The 17,432-nt window shown below is 38.0% G+C and overlaps 1 protein-coding gene across 1 annotated transcript in view; it reads left to right on the plus strand.

Annotated features, from left to right (window-relative positions):
- The first annotated feature begins 8,737 nt into the window (after positions 1 to 8,737).
- The window catches only part of espn (espin), a 76,844-nt gene continuing 68,149 nt past the window's right edge, over positions 8,738 to 17,432 (plus strand). The window contains 2 exon segments of the mRNA XM_058784390.1: positions 8,738 to 9,596; positions 13,392 to 13,585. Of these exon segments, the coding sequence (XP_058640373.1) occupies positions 9,303 to 9,596; positions 13,392 to 13,585 (488 nt within the window). The 5' untranslated portion in view covers positions 8,738 to 9,302.

Raw genomic sequence — 17,432 nt, forward strand, 5'->3', positions numbered from 1 at the left:
GAGCTCCTCTACTCGTTTTTAAGGCACTTAACATTTAGACATTTTACAAATGTACATTTAAGAGTGCATTACAACAACAATGTTAAAATTTACCATGAAGTTTTATGGTTTAATGAATGTCCTCATGTATACAAATAGTACAGTTGTATTGATATACATTTAAAGTTCTACAAAGTAAAGTTATTTAGTGTCTTTTTATTAGCCTATTGTGATGCATGGCTATATACTAATCTACTTATATTACCTACTTATATTGCTTGCTAATATCATTTATAGTGATTTATGTGTCTTGATTTGTATTCATTTATTCACATTAGATGAACGGAAAAAAAAGTAAGTTTATAACCAGGTGATGAGATTTAATCAAAAAAATCTAACAAATGATGTTTTATGTTTAATAATTTAATTCATCCTCAAAACAATCACTTCTGAAGATATAGGGAAATGTTAGAAAACTAACAGTAACGTTACTTTGTAAAGCTTATACGTCAAGGAACATTGTGGATTAAAAATCATATACTGTTTATTTCACCTGAAAAACATGCAAACGCGGCAGACAGATAGCCTATAATAAAGCCCAAATAAAATAAGCTTCCCAAGCCAAAACCAACGCTGCTGGCAAACAGCTGTTGACATGCAATATTGCATAGACTTGCTAGCCTATACTGCTACGTAATTCGTGTTGTTTGGAACTTAAAACCAAATGGGTGCGTGTGGAATGGATGGGCGGACATGCGGGGTTGCGCAAAAGCTGCGCGTCTCTCTCAGCATCACGCTGACACCGCAGACCGAGTGTTTGTTTGTCTGTGCAAGCATAGTCGTTTTAATTCATTGAGTTTAATAGTCCAAATATAATAGTAAAATGACTACAATCATTGGTGAGGCATTTTAAATTTAAGCTGTAGCCTATCAATGGAGCAAGAGTCTTCGAAATGATCGCACGTTTCTTTCCTCTGCAGACTAATGTTGATGTAGAAACAAATCTTGGTAACACTTTACAATGTACAAGGTTCGTTAGTTAGTTAACTACATAAGTTAACATGAACTAATGAACAATACTTCTACAGCATGTATTATTCTTAGTTAATGTTAATTTCAGCTAATGCACTATGAATAATACATGGTGTGTTAGTTAACATTAGTTAATGCACTGTGAACTAACATGAACAAACAATGAACGACTATATATTCATTAACGATACATTAACAAAAGTTAATAAATAGTGTAATAAATGTATTGTTAATTGTTCGTTCATGTTAGTAACTAGAATGTAAAATGACACCTTATTGTAAAGTGTTACCCAAATCGTAATGCTTATATCACAGTTCTTTACAGGTATATTCTGTCAAACCTGAATATACTTCTATTTCAAACACTTTACTTACTACCTTGATTGTAAAAATCCTGTAGAATGTCCTGCAACAATTAACGTCAAAACAACAGTGCAAATGTAGCTATTTCAAAAGTGTTTGCAACCATAAAGACCCAGACAAAAGCTGAAAGATGAACATTGCGCGTCTATCAGCCAAACAATTAGGCTACATCCAGATGAATCTCAACCCAAATATTGCAAAAGCCATCAATAATATAGCACAAACAACATTCAGTCTTAATTCAAATACCCAAGCTAAAAGCCAAGCCATGAATGTACATCTGGTGATGGAACTTCTCACACAAAGACTTGTTTTTCCCCTAGGATGATTAGCCTATGGTGCACGTATTTGTGACGTAGCAGTACGTGAAAAGCTTCCCCGTTTTAATATTGTGAGTGAACTGCATCTGCACATGTAGTCTATTGCATGGACGGTAGATGTGAGGAGTGCACGTTTCAAGCGCGTCTTCTTAAACTAGGATATATGATTTTAGCATCCTCCTCAGCCCCAAAAGAAATGCACGGACAAAGGCGCGTTTTTTGTAAATGTGCGCACGGGGCCCTTAGGGTACCCGCTCGCGCTAGGCACGAGAACGGCACGAGCCATGGGGACAAAAGGCCAGATGGCTGTGCAATTTACTGAATTATATACGAAAGGGCTGAATTTTACATTATGGATCAAATTTAAAAACTGATTTTTAAATATAGGAGTAGCCCAGGCTATATGTTTTATAGTGCAATGATACGAATACCTGCTAAATTGTACATATTGTGTGCTTAAAAAATTGCATTGTTCAGTTAGCCTAGACACTTACATGAGTTTGATAGCATGGCGAGCTCAGAAAGGGCGGACACCCTCCACGCCCACAAAACGCGTGCCTCCTTTTCATTCGAGAGCAGGCTTTCCGAGTAAATGGGCGCTCAATACAAGCGCACGACTGAGCTTTAACAACACGCTTGCATCCAGAGGCTTCAGCACAACCTGTATAATGTTTTCGTATTTGACAGCAGGTACGTTACAGCACGGGTAAGCGTTTTAATCCTCAATTCAATGACAGTTTTGTTGATAAGAGATAAAACTTGCTAATACGCTCCAGTACTTTAACCTTTGTTTCAGTTTTCAGATTATTGACACTTGACTATAAAATGTGTTTCACGAGTAGCATCTAAATGAACTGATTTTAGTAAAAATGTTTTTCTGGTTTAATCTTCTCTAAGAGAGTTTCTCTGGCGTAATCTTCCGGTCTCGTGAAAATGCGTATAAATAGTACGCCAAATAAAAACAGAAAATCGTGGTGCTGGTACGCAAAAGTTTACTTTGGCGTACATATGATACGGACGTATTTGGCGTGCATATAATTCGCAGTTTTCGCGTGCATATGCTATGCATATACCCCACAACCCTAATTCTACCCATTGCGTATCATATGCACGCCAAAGTCAATGTCTGCATATAAACAGTAGGCTACGCCAAATCGAAACATAAACTCGTGCTACTGATGAAGCCACAATGTCCAACGACTGTAAATACTAAACTGATAGGTGCAAATTGTTTCTATATAATGTACATATTAAACGTCTGGACAGATTTCAATGATCATTCTAATCTCAAATCGTAGCCAAAATTATAGGCTAATTGTAATCTCTTTTTCACATAAACATAACCATTGTTGTCTTTTGTGACTATTGTCTTGTGAGATCATGGCATTCTCATCTCCTCAATCTAAAAAGTATTATATATCGTTATGCTTTGAAAACATTTAATGTGCCAACACGTTAGGCGCGGATCGATTTAAACGTGACTGAACAATGTTGCATGCACGCGACGTTATCAGGATCAAGTATTTTAATCTTTGATTATTACAGTGTTAAATAGGCTATCACAAAACATTCTACATTGTTTCAAAATTAGTTATGTTAGCGTGTAATAAGTATTAGTTACGTTAAGCAAAAAATAATTTGCTATGTAGTTTCAATGTAAGACTTAAAATGCTGCATGTAAAACGAAAGCATTCCTGTTTTGGGGTCTGTGGTCACGTGGGAAGCATTTCCATAAAGCATCGTAAGCTTAGGGAAATAGTATTGGCATTTTCCCAATAGAACCGTAACTTAAGTAATGCTATAATTTCTGGGTGCTTAAGTGCATCGTTTGTTGCCCACAGGACAAAAAAACCCCAAAACAAACAAAAACAAAAAACATCTAAACTTAATTATGTTATGACTCGTACCTTTTTGCAATGTAACTACACTATGGTTGTAATATCAAAATACATGTATTAATATTGTATTTACTTTCATTTAAATTAATAATTTATTACAATACCTACCTATATCAATATGAACAGTTAAATAAGGCAAACACGTAAAGTATACACCGAATTTGGGAAAGGCCTATTATCAATAGCACGATTTTCTGTTTGTATTTGGCATGCTACTTATATGCGAAATTGACTTTGGCGTGCATGATACGCACGTGTTTGACGTGCATATGATACGCAGTTTTCGTGTACATATAACGCGCACCCAACATCCCTAATCCAACCCATTGCAATCTCACATTCCTGCTTTCTTACGCACAAGAGCGCGCCAGTGTGCACTGCGATATTTCCAGCTTTGGTGTCACTGTTGCTTTAGGGGAGTACATGCTGCTCCAGTGTTGCACTCCCTTACAAAAAAAAAAAAAAAAAAAAAAATATATATATATATATACATACATATATGGTTACTATAAAACTGTGGTGACCACAAATTAATCATGGCTTTGCTACACTAACCATAGTTTAACCATGGTATTTGTAGTAAAACTGTGGTTATACAAATGGTGATCAACACACCAAAAAAACAAACAAAAAAAAAAAACACGGTTACTACACTTTTATTATAGTAAAACCATGGTTAATTTTCGTAAGTGCTGCACTCTAAAAAATGCTGGGTTAAATACAACCCAGTTCTGAGTAAATATTGGACAGAACACATGCTGGGTTGTTTTCAACCAACAGTTGGGTTAAATGTTTAACCCAACCTTCTGGGCAGTAACCCAACCACTGGGTCTAAACAACCCAATGGCTGGGTTCTTCCATATTTTACCCAGCGCTGGGTTGTATTTAACCCAGCATTTTTTAGTGTGTGAGCAATCAAAGAAAGTAAACCTTTTTAGTAATTACCTGTCATTTTCCAGAATCAGTCACAGGAATTCAGTCAGTGTTTTCCCTGACCACGGAACGTCCACTGACCATTTAGGTAAGTAAATGTGTGTGTGCTGGGTTTAGATGTAGGGTTAGGGTTAGGGGATAAAATAGATAGAACATAGGCCTAGTCTATATAAAATCATTATGGAAAATGGAAAGTCCCCATAAAACATGTAAACCCAACGTGTGTGTGTACTTGTTTAACCTACATTGTGAGGAGCAGATGTCCCCACAAAGGTAGTGAATCATGAGCATTTTGGATCCTATAAGGAAAACAGCTTATACATCATATGCAAGGGACATGTAAACATGCAGAAAGCTTTCTGTGAGGGGTGGGGATAGGGGATAGAAAATATGATTAGCCTAGTATAAAAAACATTAAGTCTATATGGAAAGTCAGCCTAATGATATAAAAGCATGTGTTTGTGTGTGTGTGTGTGCGTGTGTGTGTGTGTGTGTGTGTGTGTGTGTGTGTGTGTGCGTGCGCGTGCGGCATTGCCTGAACAAAGAATGCGAAATAAAGGTACTTTACCACATGGCTTCTGAGTCTTCATTAAGAACATAAACACACATGCACACAAAATAAAGCGATTTTGCATTCCTCTGTGTTGTCTTATTTCATTTACATCTAAATATCTGCTTACTTGTGTTCTTGAGATATATGTTGCATTAATCTACATTAAATTTACATTAATCTTAATCATTAATCTTAATCGTTGTTGTTCTCAATGCTCTGTCAAATGTCAGCCAGAAAAATACACCAATGATTTTTGAGAGCCAGGCTAGGTTGAAATAGCTCCTTGAGGTAACTATCATATAGCCTAATATAAATACTGTACAATAACATGTATTATATACATATAAACCTGTTCAATACTATCCAAACAGTGATAAAAGAGATGAATAAAGAAGGTCATATGTATACATATAAACACACACACAAAGTCTTCTAGATTAATTCACGTATCTTGCGCCTGAACAGGCGCTATAATGAACGGCACATGCAGGGGTGGCAGATGGGCTCAGCCCGCAATGTGTGAAGGAACGGCAGATAAATAACCTGCGCAGGAATTTTGAGATGGAGCAGAAAATCGCACAACCAAAATATACTTTAGACTGCATAATAAAATAAATAAATAAATTACAATAATAATCATATATATGGTTTAATAAACAAACATCATCATGACGCGCTGGCACTTTGCTTCCATGTTAAAATAAAAAGAAGGTAAGAAAGAAAGAAAGAAAGAAAAGAAATAGAGAAATAAAGAAAGTGTTCAGTGCATGCATGAGAAGTTGCATGCATTGCATAGCTTTTCAATCATTAGGCTAGTTGTCATGAAATAGTCTAGTAGGTCTATCCTTCATAAAAAAATAAACTTGGATCAGTAGTAATCAGAGTGTAGTTTATGTGATGCATGTTAATGTGTGTCAAAGTGCAGATAGCGCATACCAAAGTGCACTGTTTGATTTTCCCACTCTTTGGATGAACTCAAACACTGTTTTGGAACAATCCCACGCGGGATTGGCAGCAGATGGCCACTACAATGGAGTTTCGGTTGGCCTAATTGGAGGGAAATTTGAATAACTGTCACACGCTCGACGCGTGCAGTTTATATGCCACTTTTTCCAGGCTCCCATGCTCTCTTCCTTTCAGGAAATGACCGTTAGATTATCTCTCTGAATTGCACTTGGTAGCCTACTTTCACACGAGTAATTTGTGAGGAATTTGAATTCAGTATATCCGTTAGACAAAGATAAGACAAAGCTAATTTAACTGTTGGCATGACCTAGATCTTTGATAAGCCACACAAAGATGTTAACAACATGATGTTAAATGAAAGTGAATAAGTAAAAACGGGTCACAGAAACACCCCATTTAAAATATGCATTCGAAAATAATTGTGACAAGTTAGTAGGCCTATAGCCTATTCACAGGGTATACACATAAAAATGTTAACATAGCTTAAATGTGTTGGTTATCACATTTCACTGATTTTACTCTAGACCAAAATATTATTATAATAAATAGCCTAAAGTTATCAGTCAGAAATAGATTCTTAAACCTAAATTCTTAAACAATTGCAGGTTACAATTTTTTTACAATATTCTGAATTAGAAAGTTGATATAGACGATAAATCATAGGCTAGTTAATTTACGAAAAATAATTATAAAGCATTTGTCGTATGATTAAGTATGATTAAATGCTTTTCAAATATTACATTTTGAATTTGAAATCCGATAGACTAAGGTAAAAGCAACTTTCCCTTTTAATAAAACATAAAAAAGCTTATTAACGATGTAAAACAACAAATGTGACAAAAGTACCAATATTATGATCTGTGTTCTGGACTATTTGTAAGCATTGCTAGACAATAAACGACCAGTCAGCCAAAGATAAACTGTCCTGTGAGACTTGTCCCGCACAGCCCCTGAGGGATTATCCATTAATAAACCTGGCTCGTGCTTCTCGGTATAGTTAAATAGATGAGGATGGCACGCGTCAGGCACGCGACCGACGCCACATGGGAGATGTCAGCATAAATCACGCGCCACCTCCAGCAATTGCTGTTGCGCATATGGAGATGATGGGTGTTGCGTATCGGTTACATAAAAAGAAGGTTGGAACGTAATCCCCTAACACACACACACACACTCATGCGTTCATGGGGGCGAATTAGATTCTCTCCCGTTTTCACAGTTTAAAACAAGGAACACCAAGTAAACGTTTCGCAGGTAATATAAATAGAAAGAAAGAAAGAAAAAAGAAAGAAACAGGGCCAGTCCTACCTGGGACAATAAACCCTCAAAGGTAAACTTGTCCCAGAATAAATAATGTATTTTTACAGAATGCACAGCCTAAATTACATTTTATAAAACTCGTATTAATGTATGTATTTATTACATTTACATTACATTTTTCATTTACCAGACGATTTTATCCAAAGCTTTCAAATGAGGACAACAGAAGCAATCAAAACAACAAAAGAGCAATGATACGCAAGTGCTATGACAAGTCTCAGTTAGCTTAACGCAGTAGGCCTACACGTAGTAAGGTTTTTAATTTTTAATTTTTGTATTAATAATAAATAAAAAGAAAACAAGTAGATAAAATAGAAAAAGAATAGAGAACATTAGTGTCAGAGGGTCTCTTTTTTTGTTTGTTTGTTTGTTTGTTTGTTTTACAAAGAAAGAAAAGTTAAATTGAGAACGTTAGTGTTGAGGATCATTTTTGAGGCACATAAGTCTGATGCTGTGAATTTAGGTAAAGGGGTGCAGAGCCAGTGGTGGTTTTCTAGGCAAACATTAATGCCTTGAATTTTATTAGTGAAGGCTTTTAAGATACATAAATGTAAAAAAAACAAACAAAAAAAAAAAAACAATCATGCCATTAATGTAGTCTATTTATTAAATCACATTCTATGTAAAATGATGCATTTAAATAATTTAGGTCAAATCAAATAACAGAATCACATTATGAATTATATATTAATCTTTATTTTATTTAAAAGTAAAACTCATTATAGCAAAACAATGGTTTGAGTTTGAATGATTCAAAACAATATTAAAATTAAAGATTGGATGAAAGATGTTTAAAATTCATTATACTTTTTGAAACTAAATAATATTTCCATCAACAGTGTCACTGGCACCTAATGGGCACTTTAGTTTCGGCGATTAAAGGGGCACGGGCGCCAAAGGGTCTAGAACGCCGCCCACGAGAAACTACAATTTTTTTAAATTACTAACAATCAATTAACATCAAAGCTGTTCCAGTGGAACAAATCTCACGAACACTGATGTTCAGACGCATGGATAAGATGCTACAGCTGTACAGTGATATACAAATGTTGCGAGCCTGCCATCTATTGGTAATATAGTGTTAGGCCTTTGAGGTAATAAAATCAACAGGTTGCACCTGCCTGTTCCACAATATTGATATCGAATACAGATGAAGCATAGAGATTTAGTAAGACACTAGAATTCGCAATTTGCATTTTGTAGCAATCGCAATTTTAAATAAGAGAAAGCAGAGAAAAATAAACGTTCTTCTTCTGCAAATCAAAAATAATTAAAGAAACGTAACTAAAACAAATAAAAATATAAGCATGAATGATGCATAAACGCCTTGTTCCATAAACAATTACACCAGACAAGAGAACCCTACTCGTACAACTAAACAGCGCCATCATAACGCGCTGTCCCTTTAACATCTGAGCCGATTTAAGTGGGACCAACATGTTACAGTTCTCCTCCCCTTAATGGATTATTCACAAGACCAGTCCCTCAAGACTTCTGAACGAACCGTTTGACAACAGGCCATAGACTTCATCCAAAGCGGACGCATTGGTTTTGCGCTTACTGTTTTGTTAGTTTGTATTTAGTTAAGGCACGTAACAGGTGAAATATAGGCTACTGTGGTTGTATAGGCAAGATCAGTATAGCCAATGGATACGTTCAAAGACGACTAGTAAGACCGTAACGAAATGCTTGGCTGGTTTTCTTTAGGCAGCAGCTACTCGGTGAATGGAGGTAACATTTTGTTAAAATGCCATATAATGAATAATAATAGATCAAGCGAATATATTTCTTAGATATAGGTCGATAACTTTATGGTCTGGGGATTCAGACAAAGAGGGATGGACAGAACAAAGTAATACGCGTTCTGTGGCGTGGACTTCTGTGAACTGACGCTTAATGGTGCGCTAATAGTCATTTGTTTGGAGGCGCTGCATCATCATGGTGGTCGAGAGGACACTTCTCGCAGCGAGGCAAGGGGATGTGCAAACTCTGAAAGTACAGTTAGCGGAGAAAGTACTCAACAGCGATGTGAAAGATGTGCTGGGAGCGACTCCCGTACACCACGCCGCGCGAGCGGGGAAGCTCACCTGTTTGCGGTATTTGGTTGAGGAAGCGGGTTTACCGGCGAGCAGCCTGGCGAGAAACGGCGCAAGTCCCGCGCACGACGCCGCAGCCACGGGAAACCTGAGCTGCCTTCAGTGGCTCGTGACGCACGGAGGATGTCGAGCGGCCGTGAGTATCTTTACGCACTCTTTCAAGGGTAACAACAGCGTCAGCGTCTGTGTAAATGTAACTGTGTAAAACAGTAGCAACAACATACACTACACTCTTAAAAAAAGGTTCTTTATTGGCATTGATGGTTCCATGAAGAACCCTGAACATCCATGGAACCTTTCAAATGCAGAAAAGGTTCTTTAGATTTTTAAAATGTTCTTCAAAATGGTTCATTTGAGAACTGTTCACTGAAAGGTTCTTTGGGGAGCCAAAAATGGTTCTGGCATCACTGCAAAAACACCTTTTTGAAGCCTTTATTTTTAAGAGTGTACATGTAAAGTGGGTGCTCTGTGGAACATGTATTTTGGATGATATATAGGCTATAGGTTACTTTTATGTAAACTTGCAAACTTGGAGTAAAAATTGTTACCCGATGTGAATACTTTTGATGTAGCAAGAAAATAAATAAATGAATGAATAAATAAATAAAGCAAAGAAAGGAAGCAAGAAACACTCTTTTGAGCAAAGAGGGTACAAGTTCTGGTTACTTTCAGTGAATATTGTCTTTTTATAACATGTAACCACACTGTATATGTTGGCGCTATGCAATATTAGTACATGCATATTTAATGAAAACAAACGGTCCCACTTAATATTAGGTGGCATTAACTACTATGTACTTACATCAAAAAATAAGTACAATGTATTTATTGTGTTCATATTGTATTGCACAAAACTTTTGCTGCTATTGAGGTGGGATACGGGTAAGGTTAGGGGCAGGTTTGGTGGTATGAGTAGATTTAAGCGTGGGTTAAGGTGTAAGGGATGGGTCAACAGTACAATTAAAAATGTAATTACAAAAATTAATTACAGATGCAATTACATGCAGGTATTTTTTAAAATATAAGTTCAATGTAAAAACATCTATGTACACAATAAGTGCATCTTATCAAATGATTAATTTAAATGTAAGTACACAGTAGTTAAGGCCACCTAAAATAAAGTGGGAGCAAACATACAAATCTACAAAAATAATTAACTTAATCACAAGTTAAAAATCACAGTAGAAGTGTTTGTCTAAAAAATAAAAATTTCAATTATTCTCATGATCATAGTATAAATTTGCAACATATATGCAACATTATTATTATTATTTTCGTAATTTCATGCAACTAGACATGGATCAAGATATTTTTCTATGTTTAGTCAAAAACAGGCATTTGCATGAGTGTGTGGTGGTGTTTAATGTCATTTAGTGATTTAAGAAAAAAATGTTGTGGGCCTCCCTATAGCTCCCTATACAGTGTGCAGTACTCATTCCCGCCTTTACCCTCATTAACGACGCCCCTGCTGTCATGCTTAATTTGGCTTTTAAAATCATTAAGCTTACCTGACAAGACATAAATAAACCAGTCTAATGGAGACATTGATAGACGCCCATCAATGTATGCTCAGCACCACCAGCACCATAAACTGATTCCATGGCCTAGTCATCACCTCATAATAAGAAATCTCATCTCATTAGTAGCAGATCCTTATAACACTCATTTAACCTTCAGTCTCATGGTCAGAGAGTTTACTCAACAGTGTTTCCGAGGTCTTATTAAGAGTGTGACTTCAGTTTAGCCGCTTGACCCGTGCCGTGGATAATACCGTCCTGCTGGAGTCAAGAGTGTGATTCATGCAGTGAATATAATTATGGAATGAAGCCAGTGTGTTTGTTAAGTGCTAAGAGCCGACAGTTCTATCCGGTCCATGCAAAACAATGAAAGGAAAATATTTCAGTGGAATGGGATGGAAGTGCCACAGTGTCTTTATCCAGTTGCTGTTTTTAGGAAAATGTGGTAGTATATGCCTTCACATTATGCACGTGATGCATGTTATAAGCATCACAAGCTAAAAAGCAGTTTTGAGATTTCACAACTGAGTTTGAATCATGTTTACTCAGATTCTACAACTTCCAGGCACTTAACTGATTGAATATGCACTTGTAGTGTACTTCAAACCTCATTATAATTTTTTGAGTGTACTTTAAGTATATTAAAAACAAAACAACAAACAAAAAAACTATAGCCTACTTGCAGATACAGTATTACTGAAATAACTCATGACTGTGTTTCTTAACATACATTAGAAATTGCACTTTGTAATAATGTCAAATTTTGATGTGTTAACTACCATACTAAAGCAAATGTAAAATATTTGATTATAGTTTTAACTGCATTGTGCTATTCAGTTTTACATTTTAAGGTATTCTATTTTAAATGTACTGAATAGCAACTTTGTCTTTACGGATGCGTAATTTCAAATATATTTAAATAAATCACAAACAAGTTAGAAATTACATTAAAGTGTATTTTAGTTACCATACATGCTTGTCAGTACATTTGGCAGCACGTTTTAACCATATTTCAAAGACAGCCATAGTGATTATGAAATTACATATAAAGATTTAACTATGTCCTACTCAAGTGGGTCAAAAAACTTCAACTAATTGCATTTAAAATGAACATAATCTGAAACGTAAACTACAATAAACTATTTTAATTTAATTGCAAATAGCATGTAATTAAGTGTCCAAAAACATTACATGTAGTTCACACTTAATACTCCTGTAATGTATATTATTTCTGTAATAAATACTTTAAAAAGTATTTTTGTTAAAGTATACTAAAGTGTATCTCTTTTTCACAATGATGACCTTGTCTCTTTCCCTTAAAAAGTAAGTTGAATAACAAGATGTACTTGCTTGTCTTTGAAAAATGAAAACACAGATTAAATTCATGACAATACATATAACTGTTGTTTTGCATTCTTGTATGTGATAATATGTGTTTTGTATATTCAGGATTACCATGAACTACAAATTAAGGACATTTTAAATTTAAAAAAAGTTTTAAAAAACGTAAAAAAAAAAAAAATAACTAAGTCTCTGCGTAGTTATTCAGGGTGTAAACTGTCAATAAGACCAGCCTGCTTGTGTTAGTACGTTTATTTGGATACAGTCATGAGAGTCATGTTGTGTTGATAGCTAGTTCATACTGTATATCATTCTCATTAGGTGAAACATTCAGTTTGAAATATAGTGGATTTGTCATAAATCTTTAATTAGTTGAAGCAGGATCTGAAGCCTGAAGTAAGGTTTCAAAAAGCACTTAATCTTCTGTATTTTAGTAGTCCACATTCGAATGTACGAACCTTTGTCTTTTTGTATTATAATGAAACACTTAAAAAAAAAAAATATTCTGTAGATTTACTAGAATTTTATTTTGATACATTTTTTTGATTTGATTAAAATTAAATTAAATATACGTATAAAAGTAACATTAATATTGTTCTAGGTCTAGTGGTATACCTCACCTCATCATCACTTCAAAAAAGTGTTTGTTGTAATGAACAAGTAACTAGAGCTCCTGCTGTTGTCCTTTTTTCCTTCTGTGCACATGCAGTAGTGGAAGTTATCTCTGCCATCAATGGGGAGCGCAACGTCTACAGCAGGGCTTCACGTTACATTATTGTGTTTCATACCTGCACTGCAAGTTGAATGACTACAAAAAACTTTGGCCAGTTAAATATAATCCAGCAGAGACTCGGCATATGTACTGAAAATGATTCCAATGTTGTCTCTTACAGTACAAATAAATCTGTTAAAATACACCCATGTTCCCTGTCAGTGCTTTATAACATGTAACATGCACATTGTTGCCCTTGAAAAACATAGAAATGTACCAATATTTCTGTATTCCAGCCGCATGTGAGTTGTATGATATAGTTTAAATATGTGTTATTTATTATGTTCTGTGTTGTTTACAGGATAAGGACAGCTCAGGGGCCACTGTCCTGCACCTGGCGTCTCGCTTCAGCCATCATGAGATCATTGATTGGCTGCTGAAAAGTGGGGAAGGGGATCCTACTGTTGCCACGGATACGGGGGCATTGCCTGTTCATTATGCTGCAGCTAAAGGGGACTTACCCTCGCTCAGGCTGCTATTGGACCACAGCCCACAGTAAGATCATACAGTGCAGACAGTTTTGTTTGGTGTAATTTAACCAACTTGTTTTTCATTTTTCAACTTTTTTAATCATTCAAACACTTTCCTAACCATGTCACAACCATACAGGACGCGTGAATGTTACGATCTTTAAATGAGTGTTCTTAAATGCTCCTTAGGTGTAAGGTTTGGATGTGAAATAACAGCAGGGTTTTTTCTAGGTGCATCCTAATTTGCATACTTTTTCACTATTCTATGCCACTTTATTATAAATAGTGTGATTATTGTGTTCACACTGAAAACTCCAAAAAGTAAAAGTGCTCTTCAAATGCCTAGATCAGGGGTCATCAAACTTGATCCTGGAGGGCCGGTGTCCTGCAGAGTTTAGCTCCAACTTGCCTCAACACACCTGCCTGGAAGTTTCAAGTATACCCAGTAAGACCTTGATTAGATGCTTCAGGTGAGTTTGATTAGGGTTAGAGATAAACTCTGCAGGACCTCCAAGACCGAACTTGGTGACCCCTGGCCTAGATGTTTGCACGTGCAGGAAAAAAAAAAAAAACAGTGGAAAGAGTGTGGAATGTTGGACACTTCATTTGCTTCAAACGTACTGGAGGGCTACATAGCTCATAGAATAAGTACATAGTGTATAGTAAGTCATTTGGGTCACAACGTTTGTTGTTTTGTATGTTTGGTTGTTCCTTTGTTTGTCATTCAGTTGTTTCTACAGGACCACTTTTCCCACAAAAACAAAAAAACAAAACTGGCTTTTCACACTGGAACAAATTACCACATTCTCTCAAATGATAGAAATTCATGAAAATTAATCAAAATTTCTAGTTGAAATGTATAAAGATATAGCCAAAATAGGGCAAACAAATAGAAGTTTATATATATACTCTTTTTATTAGAATCTGTGTGGACTGTGTGACAAAGATTGATTTACATTATTAATGACTGGCATCAAGCATTTCAATTTCATTATATTAACACACAAACACACACACACACACACACACAACACACACACACACAATGTACGATGTACGATGTACAACCATCAGCATTGTTATAGATAACACAGGCATTGTTTCACATTCATATTCCTTCATGTTCTTTATTATTGACAGAGGTATTACAAGCTTTAATATTCAAACAGATTCTGATATTTTTTTTAAGCTTAGGGCCAATTAATTGATTGAATAAAGGAAAGTGCCTTATGAATCTATCTAATAGATTCATGTTAACATTTTTATTTATTCTAAACCAATTTAACAGCAGCATCAGAGAGATTTTTACTTTTTAAGAAGCAGAAAACGTGAGTTGTGCATGTTCGTGCAAAACATAGTGAGGTGTGGGGTTGCCAGGGTGTTGCTAGAGTGTTCTGGGTGGTTGCTAGGTGGTTACTTGCTGGTCCAAGTAAAAAGAGTCCATCAACTAAGACTGATATTCTGCTGGGTTCTAGACATGGCTCTGGTTTCCTGCAATGGAAGTAAATGAGAATTCTTTTTGCACATTTAATCGTCCAACAGGTAAAAATCAGTATTTGGGTGTTTACCTAAATATGAGTGTTTGTGTGCATAATTATAAGCATTGCTTATATACAGCATGCACAGTGTTTACTGCGTAGTAAACACTAATAAACACTAATTACAACATATTCAACATCCACAGCAATAATGCAGCAAAATGTTATATGAAAAATTATTAAGTCCTTCAGGAAGGGCTCTTGGCTTCAAAAGCCATAAAGAGTATAATGATTTTAAAAGACAGATATGATTACACCTCATTTCCTGCTGTATATGAGGACTGTCATGTTTATTGCCAGACAATCTGCACTGGAGCCTGCTGCCAAGATCAATGTCCACTATTATTATACCCAGTATCAGTCAGCTACTACTGCTGGATGTATTTGTGGTGGTACAAATTATTCTGTCTATATTGTTGATAGAAAATGTATGTAGATGCATTAAACAAAGTTTGAGTGAGTTCCACCAAGTGATAGTTTTCAGCAGTTCCAGGCACATGACAAAAAGCAGGAATCTTGCTTGGTCAGCATTGTGATGGAAAAAAGGTTAAATGTTTGTGATGCTCTGAACACATGCATTGACAGCAGGTGATTCAAATGAAATTGTTTATCACACCGATTTTTCCCAGAGGTGCATGGGGAGCTTACCAGGTCGTGGATGGCAACTTTTACTGCCAGAAACCGACCTGTTAGATCCTCCTCCCTCACCACCCTCGATGGTGGTGCAGCTAGGGGGTATACGGGGGTCCCCCCGGTGGAGCGGTCGGTTGCGATGCAGTTGTGTCCTAATACCGCCTCCACCCAGCAGGGCAAACCGTGCCTACGCTTCCGGGCCTGTAGGTATTCGTCTGGTCTGTCCGGCGATGCTTATGTGGCCTGAGGAGAAGCTGCCTCCAGATGCAGGTAGGCAGGCCGCCCTGGACCCCGTCAAACCTGGCGATGCTCTGAAGAGCAAAAGGCCCGGGACGGGCGACCCAGAGAGAGAGGGAACTGCTTCGGGAGATGGTGGATGCACCTCTCCCTCCCCCGGAGGAGGGCCGGGTGGAGAAATCTTTTTCAAAAAAAAAAAAGAAAAAAAAAGACAAACCTCGACAAGAGGCGGTTGTCTCTGTCTCTGGGTCCCAAAAGGGCATGGAGAGTCATGGACGGACCAACAATGACTGCAGTGGTGCAGCGGCAGTCACACCGCTGGGGCTGCTTCATATGAGACCGCTTCAACACTGGCTCCATGGCCGAGTCACGAGGTGGGCGTGGCAACACGGCACTCACCGGGTCCAAGTCACACCGGCCTGCCGCCAAACCTTCACCCCGTGGTCAGACCTCTCGTTTCTCCGGGCAGGAGTGCCCCTGGAACAGGTCTCCAGGCATGTTGTGGTTTACACGGATGCCTCCTCCACGTTCGACGGGCATGCAGTGTCGGGGGTTTGGACGGGCCCCCAACTGCACTGGCACATCAATTGCCTAGAGTTGCTGGCAGTACGCCTGGCCTTGAATCGTCTCAAAAGGCGCTTACGAGGCAAGCACGTGCTCGTCCGCACGGACAACACTTTGCGCCCCGTTGCGTACATCAACCGACAAGGTGGTCTGTGCTCCCGTCGCATGTCGCAACTCGCCCGCCACCTCCTCCTCTGGAGTCAGAAGCATCTGAGGTCGCTTCGGGCCATTCACATTCCGGGCTTGCTCAACCGGGCAGCCGACAAGCTGTCACGAGCTGCGCTCCCCGGAGAGTGGAGACTCCATCCCTAGACGGTCCAGCTGATTGGAGACGTTTCGGACTCGCTCAGGTAGACCTGTTCGCTTCTTTAGAGACCTCTCATTGCCAGTTGTTTTACTCCCTGACCGAGGGAACAATCGGCACGGACGCACTGGCATACAGCTGGCCGCGGGGCCTTCGCAAGTATGCGTTTCCCCCAGTGAGCCTTCTCACACAGATACTGTGCAAGATCAGGGAGGACGAGAAGCAGGTCCTGCTCGTGGCGCCGTACTGACCCACTCGGACTTGGTTCCCGGAACTGATGCTCCTCGTGACAGCCCCTCCTTGGCAGATTCCTCTGAGGAAGGATCTACTGACTCAGAGACGGGGCACCTTATGGCACCCGCGTCCAGACCTCTGGAAACTTCATGTCTGGTCCCTGGACGGGACGCAGAGGTTCTAGGTGACCTACCCCAGGAGGTAGCTGACACCATCACTTCGGCGAGAGCCCCGTCTACAAGACATGCTTACGCCTTGAAGTGGAACCTGTTCGTCGAATGGTGTTCTTCTCACCAAGAAGACCCCCGGAAGTCCCCGATAAGAGTCGTGCTGTCCTTCTTGCAGCAAGGGTTGGAGCGAAG

This window comes from Onychostoma macrolepis, chromosome 08 (assembly GCF_012432095.1).
Source record: "Onychostoma macrolepis isolate SWU-2019 chromosome 08, ASM1243209v1, whole genome shotgun sequence".
Classification (NCBI taxonomy): domain Eukaryota; kingdom Metazoa; phylum Chordata; class Actinopteri; order Cypriniformes; family Cyprinidae; genus Onychostoma; species Onychostoma macrolepis.